Source organism: Microchirus variegatus (genome assembly GCF_963457635.1).
Source record: "Microchirus variegatus genome assembly, chromosome: 6".
NCBI lineage: Eukaryota > Metazoa > Chordata > Actinopteri > Pleuronectiformes > Soleidae > Microchirus > Microchirus variegatus.
In genome coordinates, this window is record NC_139807.1 from 10,799,983 (window position 1) to 10,821,809 (window position 21,827).

Here is a 21,827-nt window from a genome sequence, read left to right on the forward strand (position 1 = left end):
GAACAGAACCACTGCTTGTCTGTGTGTCTGCCTTGAATAATGATTTGCATTGCCTTGACGAGTCCCCCCGTCAAGGCCTCACCAGCGCAATGTTGTGAATTGTTCATGCCTGGAAAATCACCAACCAAATGTTCTGCTCATTATGATGATCATCTGCAATCATTTTTCTTGCCCTTTTCACAATATGCAGCTTCCTAAAAATGCTTGCTTAGGCCGTCCTTGGCACAGTGTCTCTGACTCACTTTTCCGCATTATATTCTCATTGTACCCAAGATTAATTTTCCTTGTGTTCCAGGTTAAAACATGAGCAAAACACAAGGAGAGGCATTAAAGGAACCAGTCAAATGTTCAACCTTTGGTATATTTCTTATTTCGGAAGCACAGTGGAAATTAAGCCAAGGGTTTAGTGGGGAGGGAATTTGCGAGCATTTCCTAGAATAACTTTTGGCTGTTAAGCCACCTTTAGACTTTGTACGGTCCTGAGAGATTTCTCGCAGCTCTCTGATCATGATAGTTTTGCCCAGTTGTCTCGTGTTTTGCAGAGAACATTGTGCTGAAATTGCGTAGCATGGTGAACCATATTCAATGGGCTACCTGAGATTGGCTGAGTTGTCAACATACAGGACAAATAAAAGAAACCTGGTGGCCTTACTTTGGACAATTCTGTCCCTTTTCTAACACTAAAGAGGGAGAACAGGTAATTTCCCCACCGTTTCACACAGTGCTCCACCACCACATGTAATGGTTGGTAATTACACTTTGAGAGAAACTCTGCCATCAATGCTGTGCAGTGATGTGTTACGTCATCTGAACTGCAGAGAAGCAGTCAAAGAAATGGCCAAGGTCAGAGAAAGCAATCACATGCATGGATGGAGGAGGATCTCCCCTGAAAGCAGATCTGATCACTTTACATATTCACAGGATATCTCAAAGTCCAACATGGAAACATGGCTGGAAGAGTGAGGAGAGTGTGTGGCTGGTTTTTTTGTTTCAGACTGTGTCTGTTCACATTAGTGACACGTTACAATAATCCAAATTAAGTCAACATCTCGTCTTCAACATCTTGTTCACCTTCTGTATTTTGGACTGACCATTTTTGTCACTATACCCAGGTTTTCACTCCCAATATTTAGCAATCAACGTAACTCCAGTTTATGATTGGATGGGGTGTTCTGTCGGAACTCAAAGTTTGAGCCGGAATAGTTTTATTTATAAACTGGATCTAACCTCTTTTTTTTTTTTTATCTATGTATGCAAAATTTATTCCAGTTCTTTTCTCAACAAGCTAGAAAAATATGATTAATGCATTGCATGATGCCTATAGGCAGAGAATAGGATTTTGGGGCAGAACGCTCACTGTCAAGAATTTCCAGTTTTCATTAGCATTCTACTTTGACATATTATCCACTTCTAGGTGTGACAAAAAAAAAAACACAAACAATTGCCAGCTTCTTTTGTCTTAATTATATGCATGAGATCATGGCCGGGGGCAAAAGTGTGAATGAGAGAGATGGAGGGAAAAAAATTATGGAGGAAAAAACGAATAGAGAGAGAGAGAGAGAGAGTTTCTATCAGCATTATAAAGAGCTGCTATAGCTTGTGATGAATAGCTGTCCCCGGTTAGCCTCTTCTATGGGCATCGCCGTGACTACTTTCTTCCCGATATATTCACAGCCCAATCTCAGTCTCCTCTGAGTTTTAATAAGGTCATCAACTTGACTGAAAGATGCATCCACTGATAATCTGAGGCAGTGTCTTCAAAATGGGGTTCAGAGTCATCATTCTGTCATCAACAGCCACCTCTGCTTCTGACAGTGTCCCTCAGTCATTTCGATTTCAATTATCCGACTTTGATTAGATCGTATACCACACACACCCCACGCACAATAAACACTGAGGAAACCTTTGACTGTGTAATGTGAAATGGATGGCGGTGTCATCAAAGTTCAGAAAGACACATACCTGTACTATATTTGTGGTTAAAGAGTGCATGCGCTGCTTAGAGAACTTAGTCATCCTCTCTCAGCCTTAGGGTCTCCAGTGAGTGATTCATGCTAGTAGTTGGCCTTTTCTTAGCCTGTCCTAGATTTGATCACAATCCGCTAATTCTGTATTCAGGAGGATGCACGGCCCTGAGAGATAGCTCTCTTAAACTTATTGAAATGCACTGAGCACTGTCTTGTCGGTTGTAAAAATTGTGTGAAACCCAGAAAAAGGCATATAGAGAATGCTGGCTCATAAATCATCGTGCAGCATTCTCTTTGACGCATCCTTACTCCACATCCCGCCATTAACATCAGGCTTTGCCAAATATCACTGTGCATATGCTCAGAAAACTGTGCGGAATCTGCAAACAACTGAGGATTGACGAGCTCTGCGCTGATGGAGTAGTGCTTAATAGAAGATCCCCCAGAATGCTTTATTGGACCTTTCGCTTATGGCAGACATCGTCAAAGTTTGTGCTCAGAGATTGTGCACAGTGCATCCAAAAGGCATTTTCTCAACATGTCCTCGCGTCGTTTTAAATGACATGTCTTTTTATCCCTATATGATTTTTGCTTGCAACAGGGATCACAAAATAAGGTCTCAGACACCACTGCTGTGGTGTTGGCTGTTTTAAGTAGTTCTGTCAATCACTGACATGTTGACAACATTCCCTCTGCAAGCAATTTTTCAGAGTACACAATAATTTACATGCTGCAGTTGCACGTTTCCCTCTGTCGTTTACAACACTATGTTGGCACAAGGAGAGTTCTAGATTCTGAAGCCCATTGAAGACTCTCGCGCTCACATTTTTTTGTTAAAATGTTCCTCCCCTTGAACGAGGTAAATGTATATATCTTAATCTCATTTGATAGCTGTGCCTAGACAGAGTAATCTTTTTCAACATCATGTGCAGCATGAAGCTTATCGCCTTAAATAGGATGCTTTTTCTTGTTTTACCATGAAACTGCTTCTGACTGAAAGAGCTTCAAAGGGTGTCTTTGTTTCATAATGTGCATGCAGCTCATTCATGGGCTTGATCTTCTTATTTCCTCCCCCTACTCTCTCTGTCTCTATGTTTGTGCTGCATGTCTCCCTTTCTCTTCCTTCATTTACTTCCCTTCTCTTCTGATGTAAAAACGTGCACACATCCATGCCATATTCTTTCTGAAATTGTAAATATTAGTGGTAGTTTTTTGTTGCATGGGAGGCAATTGTTCATAACAGCCACTGCCAGTTCCTCTTGTTTATATTGAGGATTACTTAAGCATTTGTTTTCATTTTCCTTCAGCTTTACTTTTGGCTAGATTTAGCCTGTTTTGAGGAAAAAAGCCTTTTTAATATGCAGGACTTTTCACTCTCCTCTTAATCTGTGGTGATCTAGTCTTCCAGTGTATATAGATGGGAGCATTTTGGGGTGTCTCTGCCTACAACTGTCTCTTTCCCCGATAATGAAATTGAATTGCTGCAATGTTGCCTGCCTTGTTTGGAAATCAAGCATTAAAAAAGAGTGCTGTTTTGTTTTGTTGTAGGGAAAACTTGAAGCAAATTAATCTTAATTCCAGTATGAATGCGGTATACAGCATATGCAGAATATGTGCACATTTTAAAAGGACTAATTTAAATTGCATTGCATTTTTCTGTTCATGTAGAGCTATTGTGAATTGCATCTAAGAAATTAAAACTCTGTAATAAGGTGTTGTTCAGCACATCTGCTTTTGATTTATGACCGAGCTGAGATGAGCAGAGCAAAGCCAAGAACCACCTGCCCTGTTTAAGAATGTCCTGAGCTGTTTAATTTGCTCTTGACATTCATCACTGACTAAAGGCCTGGTCCAAAGAACGACTGCAAATGAACCTGGGTACCCTTAGGGAAAAATCTAGACACACAGTTTTGCTCTCTAAAACTACTAAAAGGCTACAGCCAAGAACAAAATATAAAGGACACAGAATTTATTAAAACATCTTTTTTTTTGTTACCCGCTACTTTACATATTCAACTGATTTGGATTGTGTTTATATTGAGAAGGGCTTTTTAGAGTGTGGGGGGAAAAACAGGTTACTGGGAAAGCAAAAACAACAAAAGGGAAAATGTAACAAGGTGTTTATATGAGAGTATATGAGTGTCTTTGTGAAATATAAACAGATCCAGACTAAACAAAAATGTGTTTTGTCTTTGCAGAGTGTCAGTGAGTTTGGCTTAGACATCATTGAGACTCCTGAAGGAGACAAGTGGCCACAGCTCATTGTTCAGCAGAACCTGGATCGTGAGCAGAAGGACACTTTTGTGATGAAAATAAAGGTGGAAGACGGTGGCAACCCTCCCAAGTCCAGCACTGCCATTCTCCAAGTCACCATTTCGGACGTCAACGACAATCGCCCCATCTTTAAGGACAGCGAGCTGGAGGTTACGGTGCCAGAGAATGCACCCACTGGGACATCGGTTGCTCAGCTTCATGCCACGGATGCAGACCTGGGTTCCAATGCACAGATTCACTTCGCGTTCAGCAACCAGATCTCTGCCGCCATCAAGCGCCACTTTGCCATTGACAGTTCCACAGGACTGATCACTGTGAAGCAGCCCCTGGACAGGGAGGTGACTCCTGTTCATAAACTCATCGTCCTGGCCAGCGATGGAAGCTCCACCCCTTCCAGAGCCACAGTGACTGTTAATGTAACAGATGTTAATGACAATGTTCCCTCTATAGACACTCGCTACATTATCAACCTGGTTAATGGGACTGTTCTGCTGTCTGAGAATGCACCTCTTAACACCAAAATAGCCCTAATTACCGTTACTGACAAGGATGCAGATCTCTATGGCAAAGTAGCTTGCTACACCGACCATGATGTTCCATTTCGGTTGAAGCCTGTCTTTAATGATCAGTTCTTATTAGAGACAGCTGCCCCTCTAGATTACGAGACGACTCGAGAATATGCAATTAAGATAGTGGCCTCGGATAGGGGGACGCCTCCTTTGAACACTTCAGCTATGGTTTTAATTAAAATCAAGGATGAGAATGACAATGCACCCATTTTCCCCCAGCCAGAAATCCAACTTTCCATACCGGAGAACAATGACCCTTCTACACAGTTAATAAAAATAAGTGCCACAGATGCAGACAGTGGACATAATGCTGAGATTATTTATAGTCTTGGCCCTGACGCACCTGATGGGTTTAACATAGACAGACGGTCAGGAATACTCTCTGTTGGCAAGCGACTGGACAGAGAGAAGCAGGAGAGGTACTCGTTCACTGTCATAGCTAGGGACAACGGCTCCACATCCCTACAGAGCAATGTCACAGTCAGGCTAATCGTCCAGGACCTTAATGACAACAGCCCAGCTTTCACACACCCCGAGTACAACTTCTATGTGCCCGAGAACCTGCCTCTCTTTGGAACTGTGGGGTTAATCACAGTTACGGATTCAGATGCAGGAGATAATGCTGTTATAACCTTGTCCATTTTGAATGGGAAAGATAATTTCATCATTGACCCTCAAACTGGTGTGATCAAACCCAATATTACCTTCGATAGGGAGCAGCAGAGCTCCTACACATTTATGGTCAAGGCAATTGACGGAGGACACCCTCCAAGCTCCTCATATGCCAAGGTCACGATCAACGTAGTCGATGTAAATGACAATCGTCCAGTGTTTGTCATCCCATCCTCCAATTACTCATATGACCTAGTGCGAACCACCACCGTCCCTGGTGCTGTGGTCACCAGAGTGTTTGCCATTGACAATGACACTGGTATGAATGCTGAGCTGCAGTACAGTATTATTAGCAGCATCATCATCACATCTAGGGTCTCCCCTCGAGGTCTCTTTGCCATCGACAGATCAAGCGGTAACATAACACTGCAGGAGAAAATAGTGGCAGCTGATCACGGGCTTCATAGGCTTGTCGTCAAGGTGAAAGACCTAGGCCAGCCTGAGTCGTTACATGCAATAGCACTTATTCACTTGTTTGTCAATGACACTGTGTCAAATGCTACCTTTATTCAAGAGCAGCTGCGAAAAAGCATGGAGACCCCCTTGGACCGTAACATAGGGGACAGCGAGGTGACGCCTCAAGCCAATGGATATGTGATTGTTGTCATAGCTATCATAGCAGGGACCATGACTGTCATCTTAGTGGTATTTGTGACTGCCCTGGTGCGCTGCCGGCAGACACCCAGACACAAGGTGGTGCAGAAGGGCAAGCAGAGTGGTGAGTGGGTGTCACCCAACCAAGAGAACCGTCAGATCAAGAAGAAGAAGAGGAGAAAGAAGCGATCCCCCAAGAACCTCCTCCTGAACTTTGTGACCATTGACGAATCCAAGCCTGATAACCCTACCCATGACCATGTTAATGGCACACTGGATCTCCCTGTGGAACTCGAGGAGCAAACCATGGGGAAGTACAACTGGGCCACCACGCCCACCACCTTCAAACCTGACAGCCCAGATTTAGCCAAGCATTACAAGTCAGCGTCCCCTCAACCCACATTTCAAATCAAGCCAGAGACGCCAGTGGCCCCAAAGAAACACCATGTGATCCAGGAGCTCCCCTTGGACAACACATTTGTGGTGGGGTGTGACTCACTCTCCAAGTGCTCATCGACTAGCTCCGACCCATACAGTGTCTCAGAGTGCAGCTGTCAGGGGGGATTCAAGACTGCGGGGCAAATCACCACCCGACAGGTAATTCATGACTTCCTTTTTAAACCCACCCACACTAGTCCCCACTCACACTTCCCTTGCTGTCCCATAGTATATGATGTGAAGGGGGAGGGTGGCAGCCTCAAGCCCAGGGGATTTTCCCTCACTGACCACAACCATGTCTACATGAATGCCATTTGTAATTGAAAGTGTATTGAAGACTAGCAACACATGCAAAATGAAGGAATGAGATGAAGTGATTTCTCACAATTAGTAAAGGCAAAACCACTCTACCGTTATTTATAGTCATACATTCATTTTTTACAAACAACCTTGATTGCAGCATAATTTACAAATGTATTTTCACATTCAAATACTTGGTAACGCTATCAGTGGAATTTTGATGGCTAGATATTTTAACCTTCAGTATGAGTGGTTGGTGACCTAAAAAGCCTGGGGTAGGCAGCAATGTTTGTACTCCATCCTGATACATTTGAGGTCAAAGGTGAATTACGCCGTGTGCTAATATATTTCACTGACACATTTAAAACTAGCCTTGGAAAAAATACAAAGTAAATATGACAGCCAGGGTGACAAGGGCTACTCAACTTATCAGGTATATATTTCGGCAGTAAAGGTGTTCAGGGGGAAGAAAAAAAAAACAACAAAAAGCAGAAGTGTTAAAACATGTTAATAAACCATCTCAATTTCTGTTGCTTCTGTCCTCACAATATTAACTGGCTGCCGTGTGCCAGTGAGGCTTTGTGGGAGAGAAGCTTGTGTGAATGCCAAGGTACAGCAAAGGGCTCATGATTCCCTACGAGATATGTGCCAAATGCGAAGTGCCCCAATAAATAAAAGCTGGTGAGGGAAATAAATGTAAATCAGAGGTAAGGAGAGGTGGCCTTGCTCATTGCTGACAGCTAGAGCAGAGCGCTATGGGGAAGACAGAGTGCTGCTTTGGGCGGGGGAGGGGGTCACAGGGATCAAGGTGATGCAAAGCCTTGAGACCAATATACTTAAACACCAAGGGAGCAGCAGTCCATAAAAAAAGCTGGCTAGGGTGACGTTGCATTTAGCCCGTAAACGCTCCACTTTAATGACCCCAATTATTTTTTATAAACGACGTACACAGATACACATTCTTAACATTCTTTGAATTAGCGCACATGAGAGGACGCGGCGACATCACAACAAAAGGTTTGCATCTGTTACGTGTTGCAGTTCGTACGAGAAAAGACATAGAATAATGTAATAATTGCATCCTAAAGTGCAAATGACAGAGCGCATACAGTACATGTTGTTGTTTGATCCGCTTTCACCAGCACAACTGATTAAATCATGGCTGACTAGTCAGCGCACACAATAGTAATTTATTTACACAGAAATGTGTTCTTTTCACTCAGTGTCAAACATCCAGTTGATTTCGCTGGCTTTTTGCAACAAATTCTTTCACTTAGTCATTCTGTTTGTGGGGCTTGGTTGCAGTGGCTTTCATTTGTGTTACTCTTTTGATCATACTTATCACAACTGTCATTCATCTGGTTCTGGGTCAATTTCATGATATTGCGTCAATAATTGATTTTGTTTGATCAGGTCCTTCCTTTTGTTTGCGTCTATAGCCTCATATTGCACACAGTTTTCAGATCTTTGCTTCATTTCTGCCTCCTTGCCTCAGTACCTGTCTGCGCGACAGCTAGCAAATGTCCAATTTCCTCAGAGCAATTTTGGTAAATGACTCTTGATCTAAAGTATTGTGCTCGTGGATAATTTATGAAGACACCCACACAGAGATGACATTCATTCCCTTAATCCACCTTTTATTTAAAACCCTGGTTTAAAGCTGTGCTCCGCCATGGTATGTTATGCATAAGCCTAGTAGATGTCTTTGCTACAGAAGATTTAATTCATAATGTGTTTGTACGACACACTGACGAGTTGTCACAATGATTTCCCCTCTCACTGTTAGTAATTGCCCGAGAATATGCAGAAATACAAAGTCTGCTCAGTCTGGGAGCTACAAATTCCGAAATAATATATGTCATATATTTTATGCATTGAGTATTTCAATTGATTTTCACTTATATTGCCAATTAGAGTGGAGTGTTTTTGAACGAGGAATTCAAAATCAATGAATATAGATTAGTAAACATCATTTCCACTCGTAAGTTTTACAAAATCAGGCAATTTCTGGATCTGACAGTTTTGCGCTGTATATTTATCCATCGCTGTTCAAGGGGTTAGGGGTTACATTTTCATATTTTAGTGCCATATATAATTAATAATTGGATCTACTCATCAACCATCTCTTCACTGATGGAAAGCTGATAGTACATCAAAAAAAAAAAAATGATTTCCCCTTGAGCAACTGACAAGTGATGCCTCCCACTTTAGACATTAGATTTCCCTCTAGTTTTATATGTGCTTATTTAAAGCATGTGTCTTTGAAAAAAAAAAATAGCATGAAGCTTTGCCTGATGAGAGTTGGTGGCTGCAAAGGTTAATTAAATGCACTAAAGGGTTAATCACTCATAATACCGTATGAGTAAAATCACTGTAATTAGGTTTGGAATGAGGGCAATAAGAGAGAAGAAAAAAAGGCAGCCGTCCTTTAAGATGATCAGTGATGTCAGGTACAATCGTTGGGTGAATCACATTCTCAGGATCGGGGGCGATGTGACAATAGTTTTTTTTTTGAGGCCCATTTATAATCTCACGTGCTCGATTCATCTTTATGTCTCTTTAAAAGAAAACACGATTTTACAAAGTCAAAAGAAGAGCACTTTGTAGTTGCGTTCTTTCCTGAGGAGGTAGAGAAGAGAACATTTTGAGAACTCTTGAATTTGTGCAGATCATTTCAAGTGTGGCTGTTAAAATAAAAGCCGCATTTAGCCCGTCAATCCCGGGCTGTTTGAGTCTCTCTTTCTTGAGCCCAACCTAATACGAGACGTCCAAAAGCAAAGATCATAGGCAGGTTGCTGTGGTTTTTTTTTTTCCTTTTTGTTCTTCACAGTGACAGCCACTGCGCTTTAGTGCCTCCACCGTGAATTCTCATTGCCCCACACCCTCCCACATGAGTAAAGTAACTGAAACAAAAAATAATAAACAAACAAAAAGCCCGCCCATGGAATATTAATGTGGAGGTGTGCACAAGAGAAGATGATCCTGGCTGAAGGTCACAGGAAATATATTCTCAGGGACCTTACAGATGTAGCTGTTAAAGAGTAAAGCTTGTAAAAGAAAAATACATCAGACACTATAGATTTGTGCCACCATATGGCTTCATTATACAACAAGAGCCATATTTGCAAATGAAAACCTCCTCCCAATCCCTCCCTTCTCAGTGTGTAGGCATCACATCATTTTCTTTAAACCCATAGCCCATGACATTAGAGGTCAATCCGTCCCCAGTGATGAGGCACTCTTGTGAGAATGTGTTTTGGCTGAGGACGATCAAATGAGTATCAACCTGCGCGACTGATCTCAGACAAGGCTATGAATATGCAGGGATTTAAAAAAAAAAAAAAAAAAGGCTAGTACATTCTCGGTGTCGTATCACATACCCAAACGGTTATATATGATTAAACGCTGGTGTTTCTTTTCCTGATTTATGATGCATTTACGGCGCTGTCATTTTGAAAAATATATATATATATATATATAATATAAAAGCACTGGATGGGTGATGACATGGGGCTTGTTTACTAGCCACCCATGGTCTGATGACAAATTGTCTGTGCTGACTCATAATGGCTGCACAGACATGGGATAAAAGCCATGATTTTAAAAGGCTACCGAGATTTGTTAAGCAAACACAATGGCAGAATGAAATCCTAGCAACTTAAATATCATTGTTTCATCTTTCTTTTGTTATGTTTTTTTTTTTTCTCTTTCTATGTTTTTTTTTTTTTTAAATCACTGCATCTGTAATCATCATGTGCCTTGCTAATGTAAGCTCTGTATGGTCAGATCCTTGATTCCGATGCTGGCAGACCCTGATAAACCTTTCCAAAATGTGATATTCTGTACATATCAGAGGACCCACTGGCAAGGGTCCGAAATAAAGAGTGGGCCTAAAATTGGAACAAAATGGCTTTTTGAGGGGGAAAACCAAGAGTGCTGCACTAGTGTGGTGGGAGACACGGAAAAAAAAAAAAACCAAAAAAATTTGAAATTATATTTGGGTAAGATTGCATGCTCTGATAAGTACAGGACAAAAAAAAAATGCACAAACTTGTGACACCTGTAGCATTCTTCAAGGAAACCTGACAAGATAATGACTTGATTGCCAGCCGTGCCTTGAAGAATGCTTTTGTAATCTTCTACATTCTCTTTAGATATTTTTTTATTTTTTATTTAGTGTTCCAGGTAGCCTCCCAAGGATAAGGCTACAGCTTAGACTGCTCAGGGCTCAATGATATTGTAACGACAATCTCCCTATATCTGTCTGTCTCTCTATATTTCAGGAGATGGCACTGAAAACACCACACTATGGCACACTCTGTGGCACAGGTACAACTCGCTCCCACAGGATTAAAATCAATCTCTAGCTCCCACTACCTTAAGAGAGAAAAAGAGAAAGGGGAGAGAAAGGGCAGAGGGAGGAAAAAGGAGAAAGGCGATTACTGAAGAGGCGAAACAAGTACTTTACTGTCTCTACAGCCTCAAACCCGACCTCTTCATACAATCGAGAACAAAGATGAACTTGTGGGGGGGGGAAGAGGGGATCTCAGAAAAAAGACAGACACTTCATGTTGCCTGCGTGAAATTTGACAAAGTTCCTCCTGTGAATCTTTTTTTGGAAGTTTGAAATCCTTTGAGTGTTATGCTACTTACCTGTGTTGGTAATGAGGATGATGCTATTTGCCCTGAACACTCCAGCGCCCCCTCTCTGTAAAATAGGTGTCAAATACAGTCAGTAGATCTGTAAAGTATGTTTATATGTATGTATGTATATCTATCACAGAGTTGATGGTGTTTATATTTATTGATTCTCTTTCTTTGCCTTTGTTTTCAAAAACTGCCTGGTGGCCATTTTATTTTCTTAGTTTGACTTTTGTATCATTCGACGTCGCTCCTTCTGGGCTTTGCTCACGGAACTAATGACTTCTAATGTATTTATGCTGCAAGGTCTACAAGCGTGTGGGCTCACATTAGTACAGTGTATCTTTTATGTCAACTTTCACCTCTTTCTCTGTCACACTTTTGAAGTCACCTATAGCATTGTTAGTGAACAGTGTGGCTTCTGTAAAGAAACATGCATGGCCCCACAATGTGACCACGTTCGTAGTGCTACTGATTGCCGTGCCGTTATTACTGGGAGGAACGATAGGACAAGTTTAATACTTTGAGCTTAGCCACAATCACAAGGGACTAACTCCTGGGGTTATAATCAAAAGCTGATTATGTAGGGCAGATTTGAAGAGCACTAAGCCTAACCTTTTGTGCCATCGCCTTCAATTCCTAAGTCGGAAGTGATTTAACCTCTAAGATCCATATTAAAATGACTCCAGATGGTAAAAAAAAAGAGCACCAATAATCCTCAGGCAGTCTTTAATATGGGCTGGTTGGCTACAGAAAAAAATGACTTGATTTTGTGCACTTATTTATGCTTTTTTTTTTTTTTTTTTTTGAGCAGAAGAACATTGAACGCCAAATTGAAAAAGGTAATCCAGGCTCCAGTTTAAAAAAAAACAGCAATAAGTTTGACAGAAATGACTACTTCTTATGTCTTTTGTTCAGAGCATCATTTTTCTCTACTTTTTCTATAATGATAGAATCATCATGGTTTTTTCAGTTACAATAGAGTCATTTCTACAGTATACACCAGTAAATTGGCTTGATGGGTTAGCAGCGTTGTTGTCCGACTGTACTGTTAATTGGTGAGCTAAAGACTGCTTTGATAGGTAAAGCATAAAAGACATCTGCAGTACATATAACATGGAATCAGAGTCATTGAAATGGACATATCCTGTGTTGTCAATTTGAAATGTACAGAAGGACTGGACCAAGACTGCATTTAATCACATTTTCTGCACAGACCAGGAAACAGACAACATTTTTAAATGTCCATGGTCGCAGATCAACGGGCTATGTCCATTTTAAAGCTTTTAATTCCATGTGTGTTGCCTCCTTGTGAGACAGGTTGTGATTATTAAAGGAGGTATATCAATGTAATTATGGTATCAAATGTATTCAATACTGAGTAGGAGCCACAGTATTAAATATACATAGCATCCTAGCACTGTGTAATGATTAGATTTGCCTGATCTTTGGGAAAAGGGAAAAAAACAAAAAAATACTTTTGGGAGGGCTTTTGTCCTTGTACAAGATACGAACAACCTCACTTTTATTAAATGTGAATTACAATATGCACCTTACATGATCTTTGTAATTGACTTTGATTTGCCAGTGTGGAGAAAACTGTAAATGTTTTGTTTATGTATGTGTGCGCTTCTGAAATTTATTAAAGTCTTTTGCATTGTATTGAATATGTCGATGACTCTTATTCATTATCTACCACCCAAGTTAGTCTGCATCACTCAGGGCCACTTCTGTTTTCCGGTACAATATTATTTTCGGGGGGTGCAGCGGTACCGCACACATATATCTGCCAGGCAAGTGAGACGGAAACGAAGCTAAAACATTGTTTCAACACATGTTGCACGATTCTTAGACACATATAACTAACTAGCAGTGTATGCGATAGGTCAAACAAGCTGTGGCCCACAGACATAATGTGTGGCTGTGTAGGGTTGGACACCATTAATTGGCTCATTTCAGCCACACAAAACAGCTTGTTCCTGTGTTGCATCTACCATTTGACAACGGTGTAACACGTGAATAGGAGAAAGAATTGAGATAATGGTTTATATATACATTGCTCATTAGGAACAGATTACCGATAAAAAAGTTATGGAAATTTGGTGCGAGAACATCCTTTGAAGTGTGCAGACATAAAACAGCATTTTTTTTTTCTCTCAAGCAACACAATTTTCTTCTTTTTTGTACTCTGCTGAGCTGATAATGATCATTTGATAACAATAACCCTGCTATTATGATGAACAGTAGTGCAAAAAAACACACATCTGAGAGGGAGATTGATCTAGAAGGCACAATAACTGCTGCTCTAACATGTTATCCCGCGTTTATGTGGATTTGATCCAAAAATATAAACTTGAAAGCAATCGAAAACAAAAGCCAAATGAGAGGAACACAGGAAATGTTTAATTGCTTATCAAAGTTACTTTAGATTTCTTAAAAACTGAGCGAGAGAGCTAATCCGTTCCCTTGGGGAAAGTGTCCTTGATGATTTGAGGGGAAGTGGTGCACAAAGTCAAGGAGAGCATACACATACAGTGAGTGCATAAATGTCAGTTTTCTATTAATAGATAAATGTAAACCAACTAAATGCCTCCTTCCCACTTGAAAACAGAGCTCAGGGTAGATCATAAGGCTCGTGTATGTCTTTGAGCTAGATACATTATGGTTACATTTTTCATGTTATGCATAATTAGGAAATTGAACGGTTTTAAATGAGCCATATATAAATAAAAAAACATACCTTTAATGAGTCTTAACATCTGCGCATGAAGATAGAGTAGGCAATAAATTGATATATTTATTTAATTTTTTTTCACAGCTTTGCATTGCAAAGATAAAGATGTGAATAAAAACTGGACAAGAGGAAGGAAAATGGATGTAGGGGAAGCAAGAGTTCTTTTTTTTCTTCTCATAGAACTGTGCACTTGTTATGGGTGATTTTGGTCAGCGCACATGGAATGCCTTCCCTCAGATTTTGTATCATTCATAAAATGACTTTTAAATGTTGTATTACAGTATGTCCATCACCAAGGACAACACACTTTCTTTGCCAACATGTTGATTCGTGATTTATGCGGATGCAGCATCGGTTTAATTGAACAGTTCCAGAAAGCTAGTAACACGAAGTAAGTCAGATCATGCAATGATATGTCTGCAGATGGAAGAACATACAGAGCCTCACACAACAGCTTATTTACTGTACAGCAAAATGGATTGCTGTGGCGTGAGGCTATCCATATGGCATTCATTAATTATATTTTCTTCTTCTTTTTTTTCCAATTCTTTTTTCATCCTATCTCTCTTGGTTTGCCTGAGGCTTTTCTTCTTCTTCTTTTTTTTTTTTTTTTTTTTTTTCAGAAACGCTTGCAGTTTCCTGTAACATGAAACCTTTGGATGCACTGCAATTATTATCGAGTACACTTGGTTATCAGTTTCAAAACCCCGAGATCAATTAGAAACCGCCATATAAAGTTTTCCGTTCTGAAATAAAAAAAAAGTGGGCACGGCTGGTCCAGTGATTTTCCATAACCTTGAGAAAGCAATCAGTCCTGCCTCTCCCATGTCATCAGTTGGTTCCCTCTGATATGTGTAACATAAGACCAGAGTGTCGTCTTTATTTATCAGAATAGCAGAGCAAATTATCGTGTGAGATAGAAAAAGCCTGATTTATTTTGATTGACGTGATTTTAGACAATCTGCTGGCAGATAGTATGGAATGACAACGCATGAAGAGAGACCGTTTGTACTAAATAATTGCTGTAGTTGCACTTTTACAAAGCTCCACGCATTAAGTAATCAGAGCACTATTTCATTTCTATAATGTCACTTGAAAGTCCATTTGGATTTGTTTCTCCCTGGTTTTTATGAGTTGCAAATTTGGGAAGGATTATTTTGGCAGCAGCTCATACCATTTTGTTTTTTTTCGCCACAGCTGTATTATTTTAATGGTGATATATAAAGGTGTCTTAAACACGGTGCCTATTCGATGTTTTTTTTGATACGTCAAACAAACTTCCCTCTGCTTTTAAAACATTAATATTACAAATGCATGAATTTAAGACCATTAATATTAAGTGAGTCCACGGGGGCGTGTGTGTGTGTGAGGTGCAGGTCAATTAGCCGACCTCTAGGCATGTTCACAGTACGGTGCGAAAGTTGTCCCGAAGCAGTACTCTGTACGCTGTTTTTGCAGCGGCTATTTAAGCTTGTGCTGTGCAGTGGTGCAGGAAACAAGAAGATGCTGTCTTTCTGTTGCACTCCACTCAAGGCAACACTCCACACAATTGCTGCCAAATCTCTGCCAAACTGAATAATTCAATCATCCCCCCCCCCCATAGCTGCGGTGGTCTAGCTACCTTTGTGTGTGCAACAATCAAATCAGTGTGCAAGCCTGCCGAGTGGTTCTTTCTGAGACACTGAGTAGCTCTACAGCCCGGAGATTGTTTTCATTGAAAACAATTCTGTTGATTAAACGAGGTGTGACTGTGGAGCGGGGATCTGAGGAACATCGATTGCTTGTACAATTGTTTGTTCCTTGTTAAAAGTGTGATCTAAAGCAGTGCGCAAGGAGCACATGGTTTGCCGGTGTGCGCGCAAGACAGTCACTGTTCCTCTGTCTTCCTTAAAATAACTCAGGTAGAGAAGTTCACAGTGGTGGATTAATAATACCCTCAGTCACACGGAAAGCTTTTGATATGAGGTTGCTAATACTTTGGCATGGTTTTGTGAGCGCTGCTTGATTGTTCTGCTCAGTGTTACAAGAGGATAATTCAGCTTTACAAGTATTCTTTAGGAAACACTGCCACCCCCCCCCCCCCCTCCTCTTTTAAATAATCACATGGTTGTGACCTTAGTTTTGCCCATGTCGATTTATCACTAATCCATTGGATAAGGCAAAATATATATTTTTTGTGTGAAAGTTTTGTGTGTGTGTGTGTGTGTGTGTGAGAGAGAGAGCTAGTAGGTCAGTGGTGGCATATACATTCTGTGGACATCGAGGTGCAGTCATGTAGCAGTTCAAATGTGCCTCTTATTTTACCCTCTTTCAAGCCTACAGTGGGAAACCTAACCAGATATCCGTCTACCATGCTGCTCTGGCTAATAAATGCAGTTTTCCAACCTAGCCATGTCCCACTGTGGGTCAGTGTTCAACACTATGGGATGTTGTCAATGTTGTGTGAAGCTGATGTTGTTGTTTTTCTTGAGGTCAAACACAGTTGTAGACCTCAACAAGTTCAGTTTCCACTGGTCACGGTTTAATGTATTTGAACTATTGAGCTGTATTAAATGTTCCTAGACTGTTTCTGGAAGTGATGTTTTATAAAAACGAAAAACAAAGTGATAATGAGAGTCTCATTAAAGAGCACAGTTGTTGCATGTCTGCAAGCAGAAGGTGGCCAGACTGAAAGGCAACAACTTAAGACATTGTCCAAGGACAGTCATGTCTGTGTCCCCCGTAATCCCGGTAATCCTCGCGCAGAATCCTTGATTTGCTTTTGTAAAAGAGATTGGGAGCTGATAAGATACATGCTCGCCTCCTTAGAATAGCTGATAATCTGGTTTGAACAGAGGACTCAGGCGGTATTTAGCCAGCCTTAACATTTGCCTAAGCAGATGGCTACATGGCATCCCCCCTCCCTCACTGCAGGGTCCAAAAAAGAACAGTGGGATGATAATCAATGTTGTATATTTTGCTGCTTGACTCTTTAAGTACTTTCAGCCAGATTACAGTCTTTTGCAGCGGGTAATCGGGCGAGCGCAGACAATTGCCTTTTTCCACCCTGACAGTATTCCCTTACCAACGTGTAAAAGAAAGCAATTTAAAGTAGATGCCGACCCTTAATTCCCGATTAGTCCCATTGAATATCCTGTTAAAATGAACTGGACACTGCACTAATCACTGCATTTCAAACGCCCCGTGTTCTGGCCACAGTGGACAAACCACATCCAGCTCTGAGAGGACATCCCATGAGTGATAACTCCGTGCTTGTAAGTACTTGTGTTTGAAGCTCCCTGTTACTTAATGTGATGATACACACACACACACACACACACACTCTTTGAACCCAAAAATCTACTCCAGGGTAACTGCAGCACTTCAGCGCTTGTTTCAGCTCTTGTTTCAGTTAGCTAACCTCTTCTGACTATGCAGATAGAGAGGCAAGCCCCGCCTCCTCATGTGAAGTGAGACAACAAAGAAAAAAGAAATATTGATTAAGTACGTAGAAGAGGAGAAAAATGCTGTATTTTGTCTTTTTACTGACCATAGCAATGCAACATCACTGTGTGTGTGTGCAAGGTGTAAGCTGAACAGCATATATAAGCCATTAAGTCGTTTATATTCGTTACCTAAGCCCACCCTTCTAACATTATAGGCCGCTGGCAATCTTCTCAGCTTGGACTGGACACCTGCAACCAAAGCATTTTAATAATGAGATTAGACCATTGGCTAAAGACAGTTTTGCTTGGCCTAAGTGGGATTACTGTGAAAAAGTCTAGCATGTATCGGAGCACTTTTAAACCAAAGCGTGTGTGGTGCTTCTTCATCTTTCTCTGTGCAGCTTTGTGTTCTGTAACAAGATATTGTGCATAGCTGTCAGGCTCAATCTGGGGCAGAAACACAAAAGACAAGCAGACCGAGGCCCCAAATGCATCTCGCTCAAACATGCACACAGTGAAAAGTTAATCCACACATACACAACAACATATTGATTTCCTTTCTGCGAACTCACTCCAGTGACAAGAAAAAAAAAGGAGATGAAAGTGAATGTTTGGAAAACAAAAAACTTTGAAAACACACATTTGAGGGAAAAAAAAAAAATGCAAATATCGGATTACAGTCAAAGCATTTATTGTACGGAAACCCAGACACCATATACAATACATTAAAAACTTCCACCGCATTAGCGGCGTGATATATTCGTGTCATTAACGCAGTATTTACAGTACATTGCTCGGCGTTTGTGCTGAGCTTTTCAAGTGCTCCTATTTAGTATTAAAGCACCGCACGATGTGCTTGAAATGTGCATCAACTCTGGATCCACATCAGTGAGAGGTATGCATCAAGCCATTAGCAGGGAATAACAAATGGCCAACCACAAAAAGCTGATGCTCGAGAGTGGCTCAGATCTTAACCCGTATTAGGGTTCTGTTATCTCTTTGAGTCAAAACCACATTAACTTCCACGATAACAAACGCAGACCTCTAAGGTTTTGACCTAATCAACCTCTTCTTTAATATACAGCAGGTATTGATGTGAATTAAAGGTTATATAACCCAAAATCCACTATTTCATACATATTATGTGCTCCTGCATTGTCTAGTCGCTGTATAATAGTTGTTGTTTCATTTTCGTAGTGTTTCAAAAAATCATGTTAAATAACATGACCGCGGACCGCGGTTGCATAGCCACTGTTATCAGCGAGACGGCATGTTTCTACCGGAGCCTGTAAGGACAAACGCGAGAGAACAAAACAAGCGTCTCTTTACTTGTAGCGGAAGTCCCGCCTCCATTCTCTCCGCTTCGTCTGCTACGGCCGCGGTAGCTCCGCCCTCTCCCTCGCCTCACGAACCTCATCTGCTGACACGGAGAAAGACGACGAGGATGACATTTGACCAGCTGCGGATACCGTAGCGCTCAGGGAAGGGAGGGGGTGAGCAGAGCAGCAGGTCTTTGTTGTAAATTTCAGCCTCTCCTCTAGATGGCACTATAAACTACTTATTTCCCCTTTAAGCTTTTGCTGTATTGTCAGTAACACATTGGAAGGTTAGGTTGAGCTTGAAACACGGAAGTATAATGGTGTGAGGGGTAACTGGGAGGAGTCTTCGTAAATAATGTGTGATATTTGCCGATGGCCATTAAGAATGTATGTGCTTACAGTGTTCAAAAAGAACAGTAACTCCTCCCACGATCAGTCAAGCAGATTGTTATATGTCATTTTTTCTGTGTTGCTTGACTGCTCAGACCGTCATTATGAAGAGATACAGCTTCATGCCATGAATTTAGCGAGAAACCCGTGCTTCTCATACCCCTGATGCCTCTTTTATAACCTTTTGCCGCTGTGACTCGGTTATATTAGTGACTTAAAAAAAAGAAAAAAGTACTGTCTTCATTTGCAATTTCCCCTGAAGAATATTACTTTCTCTAGCATTTTTTTTCCAAATAAAATCACCAAGACAAGTATTGAACTGCTTTCACAATTACTTTTTCATTCGATGTATGAGAGACCCATGCAAACGGACGATATGATGAAATTTCCACAATTTTCTTTCCGAATCAGTTTTTCCCTCTGCCTCTGGTTTGTGGTGATTGGGGGTCTCTGTTTACAGCGGAAAGAGAAATGGCCAAGCAAGTAGGTGAATTGTTCATGTATTACAAAGATTTTTGCTCTACATTTTTTAGCGGCACAACCTGTGCGCCGCACGTATACTGCTTGTGATGGAGCACACGTGCTCGAGGCCCAGAGGTAATGGACAATACTTCAGTGAATTGTGCCGACCTTATGCTATTGTGTGGATGATTGTGTTATGCTCCCCTAGATAATGACTGTGCCCTACTTTGACTTTGAGGCAGTGACCTGAAATAAGGCGCACGAGCCTGGATGAACCTGGAAGTGATTAAGGTCACCACCCCCCCCACCACCCGGGCCCCTCCGGCCCACTGCCCCCCTCCCAGCGACTCACATCGAATATGTCCAAATCCTTTGGGAGTCTTTTGTGGGATTCCTCCTCAGTGCAAACATTAGCCATTGATAACTGTTTGAGAAGAGTGTCGGGATGATTAAATGCACCTATGTGCACAGGCTGTGATTTCGTTGGTACCCTATTGTCCCGGGAGGTGCAAGAACACGTTCCCTTCTTTATCGGACATACATTCTCTCTGTAAGATTCCTTTTTCGCCAATGAAAGTTCCACGGCAACCAATTACTGGTTGCAACCAGCTTTCGCTAATATATGCTCCGAGATTGTATTTTTACACTTCAGTCACTTTTCACTTCCTTATTACAATGGCCAAGTAGGCAAGACAATCAATAAATGGCGCACTTGCAATGCATGTGGTCCATATTGCTGTGCACTTGCCGACGGTGCTGAACGCACAAAAGGAGAGTCTCTGTGGTCACAGTTCAGTTCAACAACTATCAATGAAAGTGCACAGTAATGCACTGCAAAGGCAGCAGCTCAGTGCAATAAGATGAATAAAGAATTATGCATACACTGGTTCTTTGGGAATATGCAAATGCGTCGCTTAAGTATGCATCGTGTATAAAGAAAATAAAGGATAGAGTGAGTGAGTACATCAAGATGGATGACGTAACAGTGAATACAGGATCTGTCTCAGATTAAACTCCGTTCGGGTCCTGGCTTGATACATTATTTAACATAGTGACTGAGTTGGCTGTTTCCTAGTGCAGGTTTCACTGACATGAGGCATACTCTACATGCCTTAATGCTTGAAGGAAAACAAGGATTACATGAGATCATGTCTGCCTCTCGAGGGTGGGATGCAATGAGCGGATATCTGGCTTGTTTTCGTCTTGGTATTCTGCTGGGGATCAGCACACGTCTCCTTGCCACAGCCATGATGCTCAGATAAAAATTACTCCTCCTCTGGTGTGCATGTAAATCAGAGTGAAGGGATATATAATGAAATAACGAGGTGTGCTTCTGCTTTTTTTTTTTTTTTTCCGAGAGAGGCCGTTGGGACCCACTATTTTTAGACACAACAAAGAAAGTGCCAGGGGTGTCCAGTCTCCCCGGTTAAGTTATGGAGTTGTATCCACTTGTCAAGGTACAAGTGTTTGTCTCATGGTTTAGACACATGCTGGGATGAAATGGAGGCCAGTTTTTTTTTTTTTTTTTGTCCCTCAAGACAATGTCACTTAAGCCTCTGTGGGATTCTGTGGATGCTCATGTGTTCATGGATGTTCATGATAGATAGAAGGACATCACAAATAGGACCAAGAGAGATGATTTTGAATTATGGGTACAGTGTGTGTTACCTGATGGCCCACATGCACGGTTACCCTGTAAAATGACCCTCCTCCTGCCAGCGGGAGGTGCGTTGTCAGTCAGACCAACGTGGCAGATGAATACTCAGCATGATCCTGGGGTATTTGTCATCTGGTGTTCTCTTACTAATAGGTTTACTGCTGATTAACCAGGTCAGAGAAGGACACAGTGCTCCACACCAGAAGTTAAGAACAGATTTTTTTTAAAGGGTATCACATGACAAATCTATACCTCTTAAGGTATAATCCAAGAGTCTTAATGTAAATATTATTATCCCTGTACCTTTAACAGCAAATCTTATTCCTTTGTTCATGAGGCACTCGAAATCGCTGCTGTCTGTACCACAGCACATGAGGCTCTGTTG

The 21,827-nt window shown here is 41.3% G+C and overlaps 1 protein-coding gene across 1 annotated transcript in view; it reads left to right on the plus strand.

Moving 5' to 3' along the window:
* Positions 1-21,827, plus strand: part of pcdh11 (protocadherin 11) — a gene marked incomplete at both ends in the record, with an annotated part of 119,804 nt that overhangs the window by 2,798 nt on the left and 95,179 nt on the right. The window contains one exon of the mRNA XM_083891153.1: positions 4,166-6,673. Coding sequence (XP_083747279.1) covers positions 4,166-6,673 — 2,508 coding nt within the window. The remainder of the gene's footprint in view (positions 1-4,165; positions 6,674-21,827) is intronic.